This window comes from Pelodiscus sinensis, chromosome 3 (assembly GCF_049634645.1).
Source record: "Pelodiscus sinensis isolate JC-2024 chromosome 3, ASM4963464v1, whole genome shotgun sequence".
Lineage (NCBI taxonomy): Eukaryota > Metazoa > Chordata > Testudines > Trionychidae > Pelodiscus > Pelodiscus sinensis.
In genome coordinates, this window is record NC_134713.1 from 83,329,223 (window position 1) to 83,351,898 (window position 22,676).

The 22,676-nt window shown below is 48.6% G+C and overlaps 1 protein-coding gene across 1 annotated transcript; it reads left to right on the forward strand.

The window, feature by feature from the left end:
- The first annotated feature begins 2,328 nt into the window (after positions 1 to 2,328).
- LOC142827522 (uncharacterized) lies at positions 2,329 to 6,298 on the forward strand. Its single transcript, XM_075923126.1, has 2 exons — positions 2,329 to 4,366; positions 4,893 to 6,298. Exons 1-2 carry the CDS (start codon positions 2,329 to 2,331, stop codon positions 4,922 to 4,924), a joined length of 2,070 nt encoding a protein of 689 aa, XP_075779241.1. The 3' UTR covers positions 4,925 to 6,298.
- The last annotated feature ends 16,378 nt before the right edge of the window (positions 6,299 to 22,676 follow it).

Here is a 22,676-nt window from a genome sequence, read left to right on the forward strand (position 1 = left end):
AGGACTAGGCCGGGAGGTCGTATTTCCCCTAGCACAGGGGCATTGTACTTTGGGACTAGGCCAGTGGGCCGTATTTCCCCTACGAGAGGGGCAGTGTACTTTGAGGGCTAGGCCCAGACGGGCCGAGTTAGGCCCCGGATGGGGGTGGCAACCCCAAGACAGGGGCGAGCCCCCCGACAGATAGCCTAAGCTCCTCACCACGAGAGAACAAACAAACAAACTGCAATCTCTGATTGCAAGCCTAAGACTGAGAGGTCAGCTAACACGGACCTTTTATTACCTTCCAGGACACAAGAATCAAATCATCATCCTAAAAAGATTAATTTTATTAACAAAACAATATACTTGATAACGCATATTTGGTTGCTAGATGTCATAAAACAGCTGAGAAAAAACAGATTAAACCACAAAGAACTGCTCTCCTGAGATTCAGCTTTAGTCACAGCGGGGGTGACTCAGCACAGAGGAAGATAACCAAACTACAAAACAAAGAAATTAACCTGATCACATCTAACTAAACATTCCCTGGCTACTTACATTTGTTGCTTCAAGGTTTTGTTCTCCTAGACGTGCTTATTGTTGTAAATTTCATTTTTACTTCCCAGGCTCATTCCATCTCTCTCTCCTACCCTTTTGCTTCTCTCACACAAAGAAACAGACAACCTGTTTTTCAATGCAAATCTTAACACTTTCTTGCTGGATGATATGCTCAGATTCTCTGAGTTTAACTCTTTACAAGCAGTACCCCTTCCATCCATTACAGACACACTAGTTGGGTTGGGAGAAATTAATGTGTGGAGGACATACAGAGGAGAGATGTTTGTCAAGCACTGAAGCACTGATCAAGAATATCTGTTCCACCAAACAGGTTCAAGTCTCCCAAGGGTGTTAAGCACAGCTTCCTAAGTCCCTTCCAACATGGAGAAGCTTGCAGAATTGAGGTCTGCATTTGTAAATACCTTAAACTTTGCAACTGTTTCTGGACATGCCCACTGAGAGGAAGATGACTAGAAATAGTCTGCACCTCATTTTCACTTCTTCATACAAACAAGTGAGGGCTTCTTATGTTGACTGTTTCAACAGCAGCAAGCACCTCAGACAACGAATAAGAATTGCCAAAAGAGATTGGCTGCTGCTGCTTTAACCCATTCAGCTCACAGAACCAAAAAGGTAAAATGTCCCACTGAGGCAGCTTTATGTACCAGACTGGTAGACCCAATATCCCTAAGAGTGAAGGAACCAAATCTCCAGCCCTGTTCTCACCAACCATTGAAAAGAGTTGAGATCTACCCTACTGTGACAGGGCGCCTGCCCTGCACTGGCCCTTTAATACTCGGACTCCGGCCCGGAGCCGGGGCTAGCAGAGAGAAGGCCAGCGGGAGCTAATTAGGGCTAGAGAGGGCCCAGCTGGCAAAGATCCAGGACTGCACAAATGGCTGAGAGAAGCCAGCTGAACCCATTAGGGCGAGTAGGAGCACAGCTGGCTTGTGTATATATAGAGAAGCCCAGGTTGCTCAAGGGGAGGAGAGAGGCCAGTGAGGGACTGGCTGTGGAGGAATCAGGAGCTCCCAGGAGGGAGACCTGCTGGGGCTAGCCAGCTAGAGCTGGGAGAAGGCCAGCTAAGGCTACCCTGAGGAGGGGCCGGAGGAAAGGCCCGGGTGTGGAGACAGGTGGCAGCCTGGCCTAGGTAAGCGGGGCCACGGAGATAAGCCCAGATGCCTATGATGAGCAACCCATACAGACTGTATTCTGCCCTGAGATGGGCTATATGAAGACAGTCAGGGGGCACTGAGGCGCATGGGGGTGCGGACCCCCTGACAGATGGTGGAGAATGTGGGTAGTATAACCCCACCCTGACAGAAAAGGGGTTTATTGCGAGTAAATAGTGGTCGGTAGACCACAGGACTGGAACGGGGAGTTGGAAAAAAAAAAAAAAGTGGATGATGAATAAGTATTGGAGGGCCTGGGAGGCCCTACAGGCGGGGCCATGGGAAAAGGGGAGCAGGCCACGACAAAGGGGTGACCTCGAGCTCCATAGCAAACCAGGCTCCAAGCGTTGGGGGCAGGGGCCGCGCCTGAGAACTTGTTTTGCCTGTGGGCACAGGGGACACCTGAGGAGGGAGTGCCCCTACGGGGTGGGAGCCAGGAGCCCCCCCCCCAGCTAATAGGGATAAAGGGAGAGCCGCCCCTGTGGAGACAACAGGGGAGGCGCGGACATGTTGGGCCTGCGGGAAGCCGGGCCACATTCGGAGGCTGTGCCCTGAGAGGACCTGGGGGAGGTGGCGGCAACCAACCACCAAGGAAAGGACTCAGAACCACCGACCCGGGATGGTAAAAGAAACTAGGAGACGGGCGGAAGGCGGTTTGGACCCGGGCGAAACCAACGCGCAAGGGAGCCCAGACTGGGGTCCTACCCCGCAGCGTGAGGGGCGGGGACCATCAAGCGGCCAGCGAAGGTACGACCCCCACACAGAGGGTGCGTATGGACAGGTGATGGCCGCTGACCTACGGGCAAGACTGCGGGACGGGACAAAGATCACCCGACAGGTATGGCTAGAGGGGAGGCCAGTGACCGCCCTGGTAGATTCGGGGTGCAGCCAGACAATGGTACGATCCGAGCTGGTCCCAGAGTGGGAGGCGGCCGGGGGATCCATATCAATGCAATGCATCCATGGGGATGTTAGCATCTACCCCACGGGTTGGGTCCGGTTGTCGGATGGGGTAGATGAGGTGATCTGCAGGGTAGCGTTGGCCCCAAAGCTGGTGTACCCAGTGCTACTGGGCCGGGACTGGCCGGGTTTCAGACGCATCCTGCGGGACTGGGAGAAGCAGGGGCCACCATCACCAGCAGGGACGGAAGACCGGGAAAGGGGAGCACCCCAAGGTCCCGAGGAGGAACCGTGCCCGGAGAAAATCCTCAGTTCGGAGGAAATAGGAGGGGATGAGGACTTCATGAGAGACCAACGGGAAGATCCCTCCTTAACCCATGCCTGGGAACAAGGGGCAAGAGAGACTGGGGACCCCAGCACGGGGGCAGCTGTTCGACCAACACCGCGATTCGAGGTAAGAGCCGATCGACTATACCGGATCGCCCGGTCGACCGACGGGCAGACAGAGGTTAGCCAGTTGTTGGTTCCCGCTCGGTATCGGAGGCAGGTATTAGACCTAGCACATGCGAACCCCTGGGCTGGACATTTGGGGCGAGAGAAGACCCTACAACGCATAATGCAGCGGTTCTTTTGGCCTGGGATTTATAAAGAGGTCAGAGACTTCTGCGAGTCCTGCCCTGAATGCCAACGGACGGCTCAGGGAGGAGTGCCGAAGGCCCCTCTAGTCCCTCTTCCCGTGGTGGAGGTGCCATTTGACAGGGTGGCTTTAGATCTGGTAGGTCCCCTGGAGAGGTCCCGACGTGGGCACCAGTATATACTGGTCATAATCGACTATGCCACCCGATACCCTGAGGCGGTCCCCCTTAAGAACACGCTGGCGGCGACGCTGGCGCGTGAATTGGTACAGGTATTCTCCCGGGTGGGACTCCCCAGGGAGATACTAACTGACCAAGGGACCAATGTGACTTCCAAACTGATGGCGGAGCTTTGCCGTCTCTTAAACATTAAGACCCTGCGTACCTCAGTTTACCACCCGCAAACAGATGGACTTGTTGAACGTTTCAATAAGACATTAAAAAGTATGTTGCGGCGGTTTGTGGAGCTCGACCCAAAGGATTGGGATTTATTACTACCGGCACTGTTGTTTGCGGTACGAGAGGTGCCCCAAGCCTCAACGGGATTCTCCCCATTTGAGTTGCTTTACGGCCGCCAACCCCGGGGGATCCTGGACTTATTGCGGGAGAACTGGGAGGAACAGGATTCCAGGGTGACGGGTACAGTGCCCTATATCTTGGACTTGCAAAGGCGACTCCGGACCGTAGGGGAGCTAGCTAGGGAGAACCTCCTACAGGCCCAAAATAAGCAAGCCCAGTCTTATGACAGGGGCGCCAAACCCAGGACATTCCAACCGGGGGACAGGGTACTCCTGCTATTACCGGCGCCAGACTCAAAATTGTTGGCCAAATGGCAAGGGCCCTTTGAGGTTCTACGGCAGGTAGGCCCAGTGAATTATGAAATCAAATTAGCGGGAAAACGAAAGGACAAACAAATTTATCACGTCAATTTACTAAAGAAGTGGAACGCCCGAGAGGGTATGCTTATTACCTTACAGCCACCAGAACCGGAACTAGGACCCTGGGGAGGCGACTTGAAGGCAGAAGGGACAGCGCACATTGGAGCTGAACTGACGGAAGAACAGCAGAAGGAGCTGAACTCCCTCCTTCGGGATTTTGACCAGGTCCTAACCACACAACCGGGTAAGACCCCCTTGATGAGTCACCACATTGCGACAACCCCAGGTAAGAAGATCCGGGACCACATACGACCCCTGCCCCGGAAAATGTGGGGACCAGTTCAGGAAGAGCTGCAGCGGATGCTGCAAATGGGGGTGATCAGGGAATCTAAGAGTGAGTGGCGTAGCCCCATTGTATTGGTGCCTAAACCCGACGGCACTATACGATTTTGCATAGACTTTCGGAAGATTAATGCAATCTCGCGATTTGATGCATATCCTATGCCACGAGTAAACGAACTGCTGGAGCGGCTGGGCAAGGCCCACTACATATCTACGCTAGACCTAACCAAAGGCTACTGGCAGATTCCCCTGACACCCGCCTCAGAGAGCAAGACTGCGTTTGCCACGCCTTTTGGGCTGTTCCAATTCAACACCATGCCTTTTGGATTGAATGGGGCGGCAGCGACGTTCCAGAGGCTAATGGACAGGGTACTACAGGAACACCGTGAGTATGCAGCCGCATACATTGATGACATTGTCATTTTTAGTGAAACCTGGACGGAACACCTGCGGCATTTGAAGGCGGTCCTTGGGGCGCTGGCCACGGCCAAGCTCACGGCTAACCCAAGTAAGTGCCATTTTGGACAAAGAGAGGTGTCCTACCTAGGCTACCGGGTGGGGCGGGGAAGGATAAAACCCCAGGTGGACAAGGTGCAAGCCCTGCGAGATTATAAAGCCCCCACCACAAAAAGGCAAGTCCGCCAGTTTCTGGGTCTAGCCGGATATTACCGGAGATTTATACCCCATTTCGCCACGATTGCAGCACCCTTGACAGATCTGACCCAGAATACAAGACCCCAAAGAGTTCAGTGGACCCCGCAGTGCGAAAATGCGTTTAGAGCGTTAAAATACCAACTGACACAGTCACCGGTTCTCCATCAACCCGATTTTACAAAACCGTTTGTAGTACAGACAGATGCGTCAGAGAGAGGGATCGGAGCTGTACTGTCGCAGGAGCAGGAAGGGGAGGAACACCCCATCCTGTATTTAAGTAGAAAATTACTCCCACGGGAACAACAGTATGCCACGATTGAAAAGGAGGCCCTAGCAGCTAAGTGGGCGATAGAGACCCTGCGCTATTACCTGCTAGGGGGAACGTTCACATTAGTAACGGACCATGCGCCCTTACGATGGCTGCAGACAATGAAGGAGACCAACCCTAGGATTATGAGGTGGTATTTGGCCTTACAACCATATAAGTTTAAGGTCTGCCACAGACCGGGGAAAGCCCATAACAACGCCGACTTTTTTTCTAGGTCCATAGAGACTAACGAGCTGGCGGGAAGGGCTGGAGTGCTGGAAAAGGGGGTGAGCGATGGGGCATTGCCGCCCCACACTAACATTGATGGGGTGGCCCTCTGGGGAGTGCACCGGCCCACACTCCGACATTGTGGGGCGTGCTCTGAGGCAGCGAGGGCAGACCTGGCGGTGGTGGGGCCAGGAGGAGAAACCAGACCCCGAGGGAGGGCATAGGAGAGGCCGGGCGGAGGCCGGCCGAAGAAGGGAAGCTCGGTCCGAAGGGGAAGGTGTGTGACAGGGCGCCTGCCCTGCACTGGCCCTTTAATACTCGGACTCCGGCCCGGAGCCGGGGCTAGCAGAGAGAAGGCCAGCGGGAGCTAATTAGGGCTAGAGAGGGCCCAGGTGGCAAAGATCCAGGACTGCACAAATGGCTGAGAGAAGCCAGCTGAACCCATTAGGGCGAGTAGGAGCACAGCTGGCTTGTGTATATATAGAGAAGCCCAGGTTGCTCAAGGGGAGGAGAGAGGCCAGTGAGGGACTGGCTGTGGAGGAATCAGGAGCTCCCAGGAGGGAGACCTGCTGGGGCTAGCCAGCTAGAGCTGGGAGAAGGCCAGCTAAGGCTACCCTGAGGAGGGGCCGGAGGAAAGGCCCGGGTGTGGAGACAGGTGGCAGCCTGGCCTAGGTAAGCGGGGCCACGGAGATAAGCCCAGATGCCTATGATGAGCAACCCATACAGACTGTATTCTGCCCTGAGATGGGCTATATGAAGACAGTCAGGGGGCACTGAGGCGCATGGGGGTGCGGACCCCCTGACACCTACCAATAACTTCTCTCTTCTGTGCCACCGCGTCCCTCCTCCCTCTGCCCCCCTTCCCTCCACAGCCCTTTCTCCCCAGACTCCCGCTGCTCAAGATCACTGCCCTCCCCAACCAAGAGCACCCGCTGACCTCACCATCACAGAATTTGAACAAGTAAAAACAAAAACCAAACAAATTCCCCCAGCTCATAGAATCATAGAATAATAGGACTGGAAGGGACCTCGAGAGGTCATCGAGTCCAGCCCCCCGCCCTCAAGGCAGGATCAAGCTCTGTCTACACCATCCCTGACAGATGTCTATCTAACCTGTTCTTAAATATCTCTAGAGAGGGAGATTCCACCACCTCCCTTGGCAATTTATTCCAATATTTGACCACCCTGACAGTTAGGAATTTTTTCCTAATGTCCAGTCTAAACCTCCCCTGCTGCACTTTAAGCCCATTACTCCTTGTCCTGTCCTCAGAAACCAAGAGGAACAAATTTTCGCCTTCCTCCTTGTGACACCCTTTTAGATATTTGAAAACCGCTATCATGTCCCCCCTTAATCTTCTTTTTTCCAAACTAAACAAGCCCAGTTCATGAAGCCTGGCTTCATAGATCAAGCCACTGCTTACCTGTGGGAAGGCTCTAAAGGGCTCCTCTGGCACAAGTGGAGGAGGCTTCATTCCTCTTGGCCATTTATTGTCATGCTCAGTTACACTTAGCAGGCCAGCACAGGGCACCTGCTGCCACAAATGATCCAGCCCTCCCTGCAGCACACACACTTACTGCAAAAACAGCATAAGGCTGGCTGGCATACCTGCATTTTTGCTAGTTCTTTGAAAAGGGATGATGGGGGACACCCGTTGGAGCCCTGCTTCTTCTCCCAGCATCACACAATGGGAGGAGGAGTCATCCCATAAAGCAGCGGTGGATATAGGGCAGGCCGAGCGGGACAGCTACCCCGGGCCCCGTGCTTCAATAGGCCCCGCGCCAGCCCCACTCGCCCTGCCGTATATCTGTCGCTGCTGCCCTTACCTGCTGGAGCCGCCTCTGCTGCTGCCCTTCGCTGCGTGTCCACGAGCGGCTCTGTTAGCCCTTGGCATGCGCACGGCGATGGCTCGTTACCATGGAGGCAAAGGGTGACGCCTGGTCATGACACTCGGGTATCCCGCTGCTCTGCCCTCCTGCCCCGCCCAGAGAGAGGCGCGGTCTCTCCCCCAGGGGGAGCCCAGACCCCTTTCCTGCCACGCTCGGAGGCAGAGCAACCCGCCCACCAGGAACACCCCATCTCCTCTCGCCAGTGCCCACCTCCCCCCACTCATGGGTGCGTGACCCAGCTCCACAAACAGCGCCCCCCCCCCCACACATAAACATACACACGTCCCTGGGAGAAGGGGGAGTTGTCAGCTGCCCCTGCCCAACCAGGAGCTGTTTGAGAGGCTGAAATGGTAATTTTGGCCTGTCTGAGTCAGACACCCCTGGCCTCTGGTCCTCCCTATGGCCCATCTGTGCGCCATCCTCCATGTAGCCACACCTTGCCTGCCCCACAACCCAACTGCCCACACGTTGCCTGCCTCCTACTCCCAGCACCCACATGCAGCCTGGCCCCCCCAACTCCCATATGTTGCCTGCCCCCCAAATCCCAGCACCCACATACTGCCTGCCCCCCCCATCCCAACACCTAATGCTGCCTGGCCCCCCAAGTCTCAACAGCCACATACTGCCTCCCCCCAACACTGCCTGCCCCACCAAGTCCCAAAACCCACACGCCCGCTGCCCCCCACCCCCAGTCTCAACACCCACACTCCACCTGGCCCCCGCAAGTCCCAATGCTGCCTGGCAATTACCAGCCAAGGGCAGCCAAAGGGAATCTACTGTGAGCCAGGAGCATTTTGTAGGTCTTTCGATTATATCGATTGAAAATGACCTGTGTAAAGAAATGGGGGTACGTCTAGACTACATGCCTATGTTGCCAGAGGCATGTAGATTAGACTACCAGGCATAGGAAAATGAAGCGACGATTAAAATAATCGCCGCTTCATTTAAATTTACATGGCTGCCGCGCTGAGCTGACAAACAGCTGATCAGCTGTTTGTTGGCTCAGTGCTGTAGTCTGGATGCGCGGGTGTCGACATCAAAGGCATTTGTTGACCACCCAGATATGCCTTCTGGAATGAGGTATACCTGAGTGGTCGACAAATGTCTTTGATGTCGACACCCGCGCGTCCAGACTACAGCGCTAAGCCGACAAACAGCTGATCAGCTGTTTGTCGGCTCAGCGTGGCAGCCATGTAAATTTAAATGAAGCGGCGATTATTTAAATCGCCGCTTCATTTTCCTATGCCTGGTAGCCTAATCTACATGCCTCTGGCAACAGAGGCATGTAGTATAGATGTACCCATGGACTTTACTGACATAATTGAAGAATGTGCTACCAAAAGAGCTAGACAGCTATAATAAACTTAAATACAAATGAAAATTTTAAATTATTAATGCAGAATTTTGTTTAAGAATGAATTACAATATAATTAAAATAAAAATTATCCAACTAAATTAAGTTTCTATCAAATTTACCCAATCCACATTTAATATGAAAATAGCCTTCAATTTGTGCATTTGACGCCTTTTTTCAACTTTTTCTCCAAAGGAGGGCCCCGCGAAATTGTGCTGCCCTGGGTGCTGCAAAATTCTCATCCGCCCCTGCCATAAAGTCCCAAAATGAAATTTTCCTGTAATCCAGGAGCAGTGGCTACTGCATGAATAATGCAGAAAGATTTTGAAATTGTAAAAAAAACTTTGCAAAATTGCACTTCTCAGCACTTTCTAACTGATGACATCTAAACACCTAACTAAAACCAATGAATTTACACAAACTCCTGTGAGGCAGGCAAGTATTATTATTACCCCTTTTTCTGGATGGAGAAACTGAGGCACAGGCTAATTAAGTTCCTTATCCACTGGGTTTTTTTCCAATCAGTGGGAAAACTCCCCCTGAGACCAAGCCTTAAATGATGAGTCCAATGTCACACTGGAAGTCTGTGACAGGAAGGCCATTGAGAAAAGCCCTCATCTTCACATTTCTAACAGAGGGGAGCACAGGCCACTGGCTGCATTGAGGTGGGGAGATCACTTGAAACCCCAGCTTTCCCCAGTACAAGAACTCCACAGTGAGGCCGCACCTGACCCTAACACTGTAAGGGCTGGCTCTGCACCTCTGTGCCAGGCATACCAGGTGTGGCTGGGCAGGCTCAGCCCAGCATGAGTCAAGTGTGGAGGGGGCTATTGTGAAGGGTCCGGGTATGAGGCAGTCTGACTGTGGGCAGCTCAATGGGAGATCTGGATGCACAGGGGTTTGTGGGGGGGGGGGGGGCGGTTCTAGTGTAGTGGCAATGGGACTCTGGTTGAGATCAGTGAAGGAGTTGAGGGGAGGTGGAGATTGGTGCGAGGTCCAGGTTAGGGATGTAAGCAACTAGTTGACTCAACTAGTCGCTTCCCCCCACACTTGCTGCCTCTATCAAAGAGAGGAAACAAGGGGGAGGAGCAGGAGCTGGTGCTGGGGGGAGCTGGCTTAATAGCCCCGCTCTTACTACATTTCAAAAGCAAAGCGTGCACAGGGAACATGGGGCCAGTGGGGGGACTCACAGCCCGCGCTGGCTCCGTGCTCCCGTGGCACTGCCGCCTTTGAGATGTAGCAGAGTTGGCAGGGTTCTTGCTACATTTCAAAGGCAGAGGTGCCCTTATGGACTAATTGAATAGTCCATGCCAATTGCATCAACTAATTGATTAGCTGATTAATCTAAATGTAACATCCTTAGTCCAGGTGCTGAGGAAGTGGAACTTCATTTCATAAGATAGGGGGTCCAGATGCAACTTGCTGGGGCTCAGTGGACTGAGGATGAGGGGAGCTTGATGGACGAGTCCAGGTTTAGGGGAGCAGGGCTTATAAGGGTAAAGCTTATATGGGCCTGCTTAACCAGGGAGCCCCAGCTGGTGCTAAGGGGACAATGCATGCCAGATTCCTGCTTCGCCCCCCAATTCTTCATCCCTTTGTTAGGTCACAGAAAATTGGGCCTAGGGCGGTTATGCTAAGACAGACCGAGAAGAGTCTAGCAAAGGGTTCTGGGTAGTCCCTGAACAAAATTTGAGACATGAGTTGAGCAAGGGAATGAGATAAGCGAACAGCTGCATTGTTGTAGTTGCTGAGCTCAACAGCTTGCTTAAGGAAATGATAAGAAAACTCCCTGTCTCCTCGTTGTCTGGTACTCTCTGTCTTCTCGTTGTCTGTCTTAATAAGAAAGTTGCTGATGTATCAAGGCCACCTTGAATAGTTGACAAGGTATGCATGCATGCTAGAAGTTTCCAACTAACAAAGGGGGGTGGGTTGCTTAAGCGAATAGTCAATGACGTGACGGAACTGTCTATATAACCCCACTTGTTATAGAAATCGGGGGCTGGTTCTCGGTAGAGACGGGCTGCTCTCTATTTTCGTGTGCACTCTTCAATAAAGAGCTTTGTGATTAGACCTTGCTGGTGTTGCCTGTCTCTTTGCGGTCAGACAACAAACTGAAGCCGTCTGGGTTAGAAGTCTCCGACACCTTTCCTGTTCCACACCTCTCTTCATTCCCCATTCCTTCCCCACCTCCTCACCCCCACTTCTCTCATTCCCACCTACCCCCACCAACTCCATGGCAGGGCACAGAAAACAGGAGGCAAAGGGGGAGAGAGCAAGAAGGGGAGGGGATCAGGCAGCTATCTGTGCAGGGTTCACTGGGCTAGGCACACCACTCCACACACTAGCGGGGGTGGGGGGACTATGAAAAGTGTGTGTGGGGAGAAGGGTAAGGGGAGAAAAACCAATAGCAGGCTCAGTAGCAACTGGCCTGGGAAAGTGAAACCAAACCCACCCACGCTCCACACACTAGCACGGGATGGGAGAGGGGGGGAGCCGACCAAGCAGGAAGAGTGTAAAGGAGAAGGGGGGGCAACAAGGAGGAAACCCATTTTTCCCACCGTAGGCCAAGGTGCGGGGGGGAGGGCCAAGCAGGAGCAGAAACTAGTGTGGAAGAAAACATTGTCTTCACTCTGAGTTTGTAAGCAACAAGTAGCTAGAGGCAGTTTTATTACGAGCTGCAGCAAGGGAAAAACTGGTTCGGATGGGGGGGGGAGTCTCCCCCCCCCCTCACCGAGGCAGATCTTCGAATACAAGCAATTATGAAGCAGTTTATATACTGTCTATTAAATATAATAACAATAACAATTAGTCTCCTTCCTATTACAAACACTAATGGCTAACAGTTATTTAGTTCCACCCAGATGCTCCTTATCTCAAGGTCCTTACCTTAGTCAGCATTCTATCTTTATCTCAGTATGGAGGCGAGAGGCGAAGGCAGCGTCTAATTACAGATCTCGCGTTGTCAGGCCACAGACTTAGCTTGACTTTTGCTCTCTTGTTAACAAGACCAAGATGGCTGCACACAAATTCCCTTATTCCCTTTTCCTGCCTCCACACTAGCAAACAGAAGAGGCAGCAGCAGCAGGAACATGGCAAGCTGGGCGGGGCGGATGGTCTGCAGAGCAGGGCTAGCAATCTCCTGGAGCCTGTGAGATGACTGGAATTGAGGCTACTGCAGCAGCAGGAAGAAACTATGTGACTATAATTCGAGCCTTGTGTGTGTGCCATGCAGGTCCAGGGACAGGATGCTGAGGAGGCTCTCTGCTCCTTTGCCTTCCCAGCCACCCTGGAACCTGCCTGAAGCAAACTAACAACAGTCCACCGCAGCCCCACCTGGCAGCTGGAGGCAGGGAGGGGAGGGACAGGACCAGTACAGCCCCAGCATTGGGTAGGCTGTGCCTCTTTTTGCCTTACAGACCAGGCACCCATTCAAGAAGGTTAAATCTTGGCAGCCCACTTCAGAAAGGTTGCTCACCTCTGCTATAAGTTATGATAAGAGGAAGCTGCATACCAAATTTAGTGTACTAGCTCTTACCTTTTAGGAGGAGTTCTTGAACCAATGGATTGTCAGGCAGAAAGTCTCATTCACTTACTCACAGATAAACAAGGTCTCTCAAATATATAGTAGGTTTTAAGATGTCACAGAGCTGTCTGTGCACATGAAGGGAAATAAGGACAATCCAGAGAATTGCAGATCAGTCAGAGTAACTTCTGTACCTGGAAAGATAATGAAACAAATAAGAAATCAATGTAAACATCTAAGAGATAATAAGAAGTACTCAATGTGGATTTGTCAAGAACAAACTGGATGAAGCCAACCAGATGGCTTTCTTTGACAAGGAAACAAGCCTTGAAAGTGGAGGGAAGGGAGGAGTAGTCACTGTGATAAATCTTCACTTTAGTAAAGTGAGGGGAGCTTTTGATACTGTCTCAATTACCTTTTTTATAAACAAACTAGTGAAATGCAGCCTAGGTGGCAAAGCATACTCCAAAGTAATGGACAATTCTGGTAATAAACTAATAGAGAACTGGTGGAGAAACTCAGGCAGTATGTAATCCTGATCATCTGGTACTTGTTGTGTAGTTGCTGCAAAGTGGGGAAAGTGAGGCAGACGTGTACATACATTTTCTTCCGTTTTCAGCCTAAGCTTCTTTAGTAAGGTCCCTCTGTTTTTCTCATGGAATATTTAGTAAACTTCTATAAGGTTTAAGTTAAAAATCGTGCTTGGAATAACTGAAGGATTGTGCAATAAGGAGTTAAAATAGTGTCTTAAAAGTAAAGAGTTTAGAGCAATATTGTGATTGTGTGAGTGAAGATCACTAGTGAGATAAGAGAAGTAGAGATGGCTGAGAAAACCCCTGTGGCTGCTCACTTGACACAAGAGAAGACCAACAGGTTAGAGCAGGGTTTCCCAATCTAGGGGTTGGGACCCTAATATGGGTCACCATTACATTACAAAAGGGTTGCCAAGTGTCTCCCCAGGAGGCTTTGCCCTTTCTCCTCTCCCCGTTTTTGAATTGCTTTGGGTCACCAAGTCTTCCTGAATTGTCAAAATGGGTCCCCATCTGGAAAAGGTTGGAAACCGCTGAGTTAGAGAGATGAAAATGAAGAAGGGGAATTGTCCCGGGGAAAGGGAGTGCTTTAAAGGTCAGAATCCTGATTGAAGCAAATCTGAGCTTTGAACAATATTGCACAACCATTTGGCCACAAGGTAGTGGAAAGGATGCAGCTGGTGCATGGGCATTATTTTATGCATGTCTGGACTAGGAATGTTAAATATCAGTTAACTGAATAGTCAGTTATCCTCGTGAATTCTTATTGGTCACTCAACTATTCCATAGTTCCAGGGGCGGGTCTGGCAGCCGATGTACTCTTGCCCCTCTCCCAAAGGGCCCCCTGCCACTCCACACTGCTGCCTCAGTATCAGAGGCAGTAGCGTGGGATGCCAGGTGGGAGCGGGGCCACAAGGGGAGCCAATTTAAAAACCAGCTCCCCTTGTGGACCAGCTGCCTCACGAACTTGGCACAAGCCAGAACTGAGCCAGTCTGCTGGCCAGCCTGCTAAAAAATGCAATGGCAAGGGGGGAGGGGAAATGCATGTAGTCTATAGCATTAACCTATAAAGTTTTGTTTATTGGTTAATCGACTATACTATTACATCCCTAGTCTGGACATGGTTAATATTGTAAAGAGACGGCAGAAACTGGAGCTGGAGCAAAAGCAGTTACAACATTGTTTGACATCTCTCTCGCATTTGTTCAAACGGGTGTGAATTCACATCAGAAAAGCTTAAAATGGTGACTGTTCTTAGAACTATGCAAGAGGAGAGGGACAAGGCCTAGAAGGATGCAGAACAGTACAGGAAAGAGAAGAATGTTAGAAGAATCAAGAGCAGCAACTCTCTTGTTGGCCAATGAATGTAAGGCAGTATCAGGCCATCAGAAGTGTGAGGCAGAGATAAGTAAATTACATGCCCAACATACTACCCATAAGGTGATGGTAGTGGCTGTAAGGTTAAGAGAGAATTGCAACTGGGAGCTCCCAGGAAAAATAGAAATACCCCGATGCTGACCTACAAACTCCATTCAACACCAATTGTCCACACATGCAAAATGTTGCCCCAGTTTCTACAAGGGAGGTTAAACACATAGTTGCAGTAGCTGATCTTCCCACAACAGAGTTGGTCACATATGTAATAAGATGGTCTCTATTGCCAAGAGACCAGCACTACAGAACTGTGACCCAGTTGTGTGTCATGGCTGGCTCGCATTTGGCAAATGTACCCCTCTGCTGGTGGCATGGACCTAACCTAATTGGCTTAGTTATGGGCCTCTTCTTGTGATGCAAATGTTCTGGAGATAGGCATAGGTTCTTGGGAGCAGACTCCCCCAGGCCTCTGGGAATGGATGATAAGTGCTCTCAAAATATTATTTTCTGATTCTTCCCTCAACAAAACTAGATATCATTGAAGAGCAGATACCTGAAGATTTTCCCCAAAACTAGATGGTGCTACTTTACAGTGGGTGCAAAACAGGTTCACAGTCATGCTGGAAGGTCATGATGAATGGAGTTTCACAGGAATCAGTTCTGGGACTGGTTCTGTTCAATATCTTCATCAACGATGTAGACAATTGCACAGAGAATATGCTTATAAAATTTGCAGATGACACCAAGCTGGGAGGGGTTACAAGTGCTTTGAAGGACAGAGTCATAATTAAAATGATCTGGACAAACTGCAGAAATGGTCTGAAGTAAATGGGATGAAATTCAGTAAGGTCAAATGCAAAATACTCCATTTAGGAATGGAATGTGGAAAATGATTGCCTAGGAAGAAGTACTTTGCAAAGGGATATGAGGGTCAAAGTGGACCACAAGCTAAAGAGGAGTGAACAATATCATACTGTTGCAAAAAGGTGAACATCGTTTTGAGGTGTATTAGCAGGATTCTTGTAAGCAGGATAGGAGAAGTAATTCTTTAGCTCTACTCCCTGCTCTTTAGGCCTCAACTGGAGTACAGTGTCTAGTTTTGGGCACCTTGTTTCAGTTAAGAGGTGGAAATATTGGAGCCAGATCAAAGAACAAAAAAAAAATGATTAAAGGTCTAGAACCGTGGTGTCCAACATGCTAGTCACTAGCCACATGTGGCTATTTGGCCTGTTGAGTGTGGCTATGTGGCTTGAGCAATGTGGCTATTTGGCTGATTGAGTGTGGCTAGTTTGCAATAGTGGTTACTGCTTCAGAACTGGTTGGACACCAAATTATGACCCATGATGAACGAATGGAAAAAAATTGGGTTTGTTTAGTCTGGAAAAGAGAAGACAGAGAGCAACCTAACAACAGTTTTTGAGTACTTAAAAGACTGTTACAAGAAGGAGGAAAAGGAATTGTTCTTCCTAACCTTTGAGGATAGACCAAAAAGCAAGGGGTTTAAATTCCAACAAGGTGGTTTAGACAGGGAGTGTGGGGAGCCTGACTGCTGCTGCTGCCCCCCTGGTAATCCCGAAGGCTGGGGCCCTTGAGGTACAGGAAGCTGCGGGCTGGAAGGGACGGAGAGGGCAGGTGGTGACAGGAAAGGGCGGGATGTGTTCAGACGAGGAACGTGAACAGGTAACTGGTTATCCAGTAAGCATCACCACCAGATAATGATTAACTGGTGGCCGGAAGCAGCTCCCCTGCTGACAGTCCTGTGCAGGGTTGGAAGTGGAATCTCCGTGAGCTGGGGGCAGCGGTCCCTTGTCCAGGATTCCACTTAGTCTGTTAACCAGTTAAATGTTAGGCTAACCTCATGTTTACCCAGTTAGCAGATTACATGGGATTTTACATCCCTAGTTTAGACACACATCCTGGGCCACCAAATCTCCCAGGCCAGATTGTAAATATGCTCCAGTCCATAGATGATCCATAAGATGGGAGTTTGAGACAACTGGCCTAGATATGTGATGATGAATACAGGGTAAAATAATAAGAACAGACTTCATAAGAACATAAGAATGGCCATATTGGATCAGACCAAAGGTCCATCTAGCTCAGTATCCTGTCTTCCGACAGTTGCCAATGCCAGATGTCCCAGAGGGAGCGAATACAACAGGTAATCCTCATGTGAGCCCTCTCCTGTCTCCCATTTCCAGACAAATGGAGGCTAGGGACACCATTCCTACCCATCATGGCTAATAGATTCATGGAGGTTAGGTCCATTAATGGCTATCTAGTTCTTTCTTGAACCATGTTAAAGGCATAGTCTTCACAATATCCTCTGGCAAGGAGTTCCACAGGTTGACTGTGCGCTGTGTGCAAAAATACTTCTTTTTGTTGGTTTTAAACTTGCTACCTATTCATTTGATTTGGTGACTCCTAGTTCTTATATTATAGGAACAAGTAAATAACTTTTCCTTATTCATTTTTTCCAACCAGTCATGGTTTTATAGATCTCTATCATATCCTCCCTTAGTCTCCTCTTTTCTAAGCTGAAACGTCCAAGTCTTTTTGATCTCTCTTCATATAGCACCCGTTCCAAACCTCTAATCATTTTTCTTGCCCTTTTCTGAACCTTTTCTAATGCCAATATATCTTTTCTGAGATGAGGCAACCACATCTGTACGCAGTATTCAAGATGTATTCAGTATTCCTGGGTCAGACCAAAGGTCCGTCCAGCCCAGGGCCTGTCATCCAACAATGGTTACTGCCAGATGTTCTAGAGGGAATGAATAGAACACGTGATCATCAAGTGATCCATCTATCATTCCAACTTCTGAAAAAATAGAGGCTAGGGCCATTGTTCCTGCCCATCTTGGCTCACAGCCATGGATGGATCTATTCTCCATGAACTTATCTAGTTCTTTTAGAACTGTGTTTTAGTCTTTTTTTTTAACTTGAGTACATATCGAAGCTATGATAGATCTTTAGTGACTCACTGCATTCCAAGGGATTGCTCAAAGAGTAAACAAAGAAACTAAAAGCAGCATTAACAAAGGCATCTTCCTGGAGTTCTTGACTACTACACATACAACAACATTGGAAAAAAATCAAAAGCAGACCATGCAGTGCAAACAGCAAACTGCATCTGTTCATCAATACAATCATTGCAGAAGGGAGCGTGCAAAGTCTCTTGCCCTCTGCCAGGCTCACACATCATCTAGAGGGAACCACTGGCTGGCAGCTCAGTCTACGTCCTGCATACTTCCGGGAGTGGGAGAAACTTTACACATTTCCCTGCCCCAGGCCAACTGGGGCTGGGGGAGGGGAGCATGCTAAGTTTCTCATCCCCACTCTCCCGCTGCCAGGGGTGTGCCTCACTGTTAAAAATAGCTAGTGGCTATCTCTAGGTGCCACATGCCCCTTGGGGGGAACCATCAGCTGTACTGAACGGCCTCAGGGTCTCAGCAGGGCAGGCTGAATCAAACGGCTTCACAGGCCACATGCAGCCCGCGGGCTGTATCTTGCCCACTCCTGGTGTAGGACATGTGGCAGAGGAGTGGATTTATTCTTTCCAAAACAAACTTTAAGCTTTACGGATCTCTTTCTTAAACAATACAGCAGAACGTTCTCCAACCTTGTGGGAGAAGCCCAGAAAACATCAGCCAACTAAACCATAGTCAGACAAAATTACAAAAAAAAAAAAAAAAAAAGAACAAAGGCTGGCTAATACAATCATTCCTAGTATCTTTATACCCTTAGCCAAACAGTCTGACGTCAGGGCATCCAATTACAGAAATCCTCAATTAAACTTGGAAAAACAAAGCCTTATCAACAAGATGGCAAACAGGTACGAGGGAGTACATCTCCTGTCCCAACCAGCCCAATTAACACATACCAATAGCCCATCCTGTAGGCCTTTTCTCATGGGGTGACAGAAAGTTCACTCTGGTCTACGTGCTTAAGAGAAAAGCTGAAATGGTTTCTGTTATACAAGATGGCTTCTAGCTAAATATGAAAATGGTTTCTACAGCGTCTACAACTTTCCCCTTTTAGCCTTTTAAAGGCCAACCTTGAAACCATTTTATACCTCCGTTTCCATTAAAGTATTTATGTACATTTCTTGTTCCTTTCTCTGCTCATCATATTTTAACATCATGAGTTCCACATTCCCTTTGGTAAGGGTCTGTCTTGCGTTTTCCAGAATACAAGAAATACAGCAATTGATTAACAAGAAACAGCAATAAGCACAAAAGAATATAGCCAATACTAAAACTACTCCTTGCAAAATCCAAGTTCCCACAGGTCTAAACCAGCCTCCCAACCAACCCCAGAGGGTCCAGTTTTCCTTCTGTCTTAGGCTTTCCACAGTTCTTTCAATCTCTGAGGCATCTTCCTCTACTTCCTTGCTGGTGTCAGTGATATACACACAGTATTCTTTTCCCACTAAGGCACAAACCTCGCCCTTACTAGCTAGGACATAGTCTAAGGCCATTCGGTTTTGGCTTTTTCCCCTCCCTGGCTCCTGAACCATTACATGGCCAGCAGTACTTTCCAATTGGGGTCAGGGCTAGGCGGATATACCCTGGGTTAGTAAACCCTTTATCCTGCCAAGTATCATTTGGCTTAGTTCACTAACCAGTGTGCCATTCATTTGAGTGTTGTTTAGTGGGACTGGAATCATTGGGATGCCTCCTTCTGAATGTACAGGATTGTGAGCACACATCCAACAACTGTAGAATTAAATTCTTGGGAAACTTGGTTCATTAAAAGCATAAACACATTTGAACCATATAGGTTATAACTGCTAGGTATTAAAAACAAGATTAAGCATAAGCTCAACATGAATTGTTTGTCCAGCCTCATGCTGGCTGTTCTTCAGGACTTCGTAGTTTGCTTCACCTATCGCTGGCAGGTTCTTCTGGGCCGCAGCTGGTATCTTAGCCTTGGTCTCTCAGGCTCGTCTGCTTCTGGGCCTGGATTGCCGGTACCAAGCCTGCGTTGATATCCATCTACTTCTGGACCTGGGTCTCTGCGGTGCTCCTTCTTGGGGCGAACCTCTGTAAGGGCTGGAACCAGTTTGCAGTGGGAGGTGTGAATTCAGGCGGGCAATCCCTTGCACTTTACGACAGTATGAGTGGTAAGAAGGACTTGGTAGGGACCCTTTCACCTGGGTTCCAGGGCAGCCTTTCGCTGGTGAATCTTCACACAAACACAGTCTCCTGGTTGTAGTTTATGGCACGGCTCAGTCGGGGCCTCCTGGAAGGCGTCCTTAACCTGTGAATGATAAGACTGTACACACCTCATAAGTTCCTGACAATACTTGACTATGCTTCCTTTAACAAGTGTGTTATCAGCCAGGTTAATTTCTGGGCTGCTTAACAGCCTCATAGGTCGGCCACGTGCAATTTCATGTGGACTGAGTCCAGTTTTCTGATTAGGAGTGGCTCTCATGCTCATTATGGCAATTGGGAGTGCTTCTACCTATGTTAAGCCAGAGTTCTCACATATTTTAGCAAGTTTGTTCTTTAAAATCCTGTTTCATCTTTCTACTGCTTCTGCGCTCTCCGGGTGTCGCGCACAGTGCAGTGCTTGTCTGATAGAGTAGTACTTTGCCAGTTTTTGAACAATTTGTCCAGTAAAGTGGGTACCTCTATCACTGGAGATCACAAGGTGTATTCCCCATGATGGGAGGTAATGATTTAGAAGTCTCTATGCCACTGTGATGGCATCAGCTTTCCTGCAGGGATAAGCTTTTACCCATCCCGAAAACAAGCACACAATAACCAGCACATATTTAAAGGATTGACATTTAGGCAATTGAATAAAGTCCATTTGTAAATTCAGAAATGGTCCCAAAGGCAGAGGTCTGATTGCCGGCACTGTCTTTACAGGTTTACCCCCGTTGTGGGCTTGGAAGACAGGGCAAGCCAGACAGTAATCTTTGACTGCTTGAGAGAATTTGGGAGCAAGCCAATTTTTGTTTTAAGGATTGCTACCATCCCCCCCTTTGCCAGCGTGCGACACTCCCTGGAGCCCGGAGGCAAGGTGAAGTAGCAAGACCACTGGGACAACAATGGGGACATCAGAGCTGCACCACAAGTGGTCTGCGTGCAAGGTGCACCCTGCCAGTCTCCACTCCTGCTTTTCCGATTCTGGGGCTTGGTCTTGTAGGAGGGCCAGTTCTGAAAGAGACGGCATAGGAGCTGGCGATGGTAGGAGAGAAGGGAAAAACAGCAGGTAGAGGAGCAGATTTCACTACATTCCAGACCATACAAACTGCATAGCCTGCTACTAAAACTCTACTAGAATTATAAAAGCAAGAACCATTTGTGTAAAGCACAAAGTTAAGATTATTCAAGGGACTTAAATTATTTCTTTCATTAAAACAACAATATTGTACATACAACAATGTTTGAAATACATATATCACAATCAAGACACACAAGACAAATCTGAACAGAACACAAACTTATTATGTCATGACACAGAACCATGTTTTTTTTCCTTCAGTTAATTTTCAGCTGATATTAGCGCTTTTTGATGATCTGAAAGACAAAGAAAACACTTGTACCCCCATTGGGGTGGCCCATCATAACTTAAAATACTGCCTAAGATCTGTTAGGGGAACCGGTTACAGCTACTTCCTTACCACTTCCATGGGCGAGTGAGCTGCAACTTTCCGAGAACAAGGGCGCTTCATCGGTACTCGTGACCTTCCACTCCCTTGAATTACCTCAGAGTTGCTAGCCCTCCCCAACAGTGGCATGCCTCAGTTTCCCTCTTGTACTGCAGACCAGGGTGCTGCTGCTTCTTTTTTTTTTTAAATGTGAAGCTTCAAATGATTTACTGCCACAAACTCTTTCTTAGAACAAGGTGCTTGCTAGTTACTATTCCAGCAAGCAAAAAGGTTTTCTTTTCCTGAAAAGAATCACATGCAATGTTACAGACTTACTTATGGGGGACAGTGCCCTCCCCCTTCTAGAACAGACAGGCAGTTTGCAGACACACACAACCTTGGATCTGAAAGCAAGCCAAAAGTGCTATCAACTCAGCCTTGAACAGAAACACCCTGAAGTTTCTGGGCTGGATTTTTTTAAACAATAATTAGTTTCCTTGGAAGACACATTTAACGCTTAGGGTGCAGGTTTTACAAATTTACAATGTATAGATTCTATTCTTTTATGCGGTTAACCAATTAAGTTTCAGTAGAATTCCTTACTTTCCTTTTAATAGATTTAACAAAGTGTCTGTAGCCAAATGTTTAACTTGATTGTTTCTTTGCTTAGATGATTAAAAGAGACTACAAGAAACAAGGAGTCATTTCTTTAAAAAGTTTTTTTTTCCTCCTTACACATTACAATATTGCTTAATTTTTTTTTTTCCTTAGGATTTTGAGGAACACTTTTCTTAAGCTGTTAAACTTATTTTAAACTTGGTGTTTTGCTTTGGATCGGGCAAGTTTATTACAGGAGCCTGTGTTTTCAAAGGAAAGGGCTAATTCCTTTCAGTTATTTTTTATGTCTCCTTCTATCTGTGTATGCGTTATAAAGAGGGGTAGAGGGGTGATGTTGTGCCAAATTTTCCCCCTTGGTTGATACGGGTGTGCCAACTGAGAAATCTTTTTTTTCCACTTCTTGTGCATTATTTTGGCACAGCGGCGCTGCAGCAACTTTTAAGTTACATATCTTACTGCAGGGAGGATTTTTGCTTTTCTGACGTTCACTTTATCCCTCAGGGCTTTAATTTTTCCTCTTTTCCAATTTCTTAAATGCTTACAGGTCCTTGGACCATTATGCACGTACATGTAGTACACAGGGGTGCCTTTCAGCAGAGTGGGGGGAGTTTAGACTAAACCCCACCTAAACTAACTTTACACACTCCAAAGAAAAAGAGTCTGCCCGGTCTAGAGTGTCTGACCTTAGCAGCTCCTGAAATAAGGGGAGTCGTCACCCCCTCACATATTCACTGAGTCTTGAGGTTCAGCTGACCACCCCCCCCCTTGCATTCAGAGCTCCCTCGTGGGAGAGCCCTGGTGCAGCTGGGATCAGCTCAAGTCTCAGACCTATGCAGCAGCATTCATATTTCACTCATTACATTCATACTCATCATTTTCTACACACATTTTTTTTCTCCTTTTCACATTTTTCCTACAGTTTCCACATTTAGATACATCTTTCTTTTCTGTCCAGTTCCCATGGGTTTCTATTAAATGGCGCTGCCCTAAGACACCCGGCACTTAATATCAGACTTCATTAGGCTCCTATACCAGAAGGCACTTATCATAAAGGCACTGGAATTCCTGTAGACTGACCTACCCCCATTTTCTGCGCGCTCTTAAACAGATTCTGTAAGGCACCGAACCAAAAG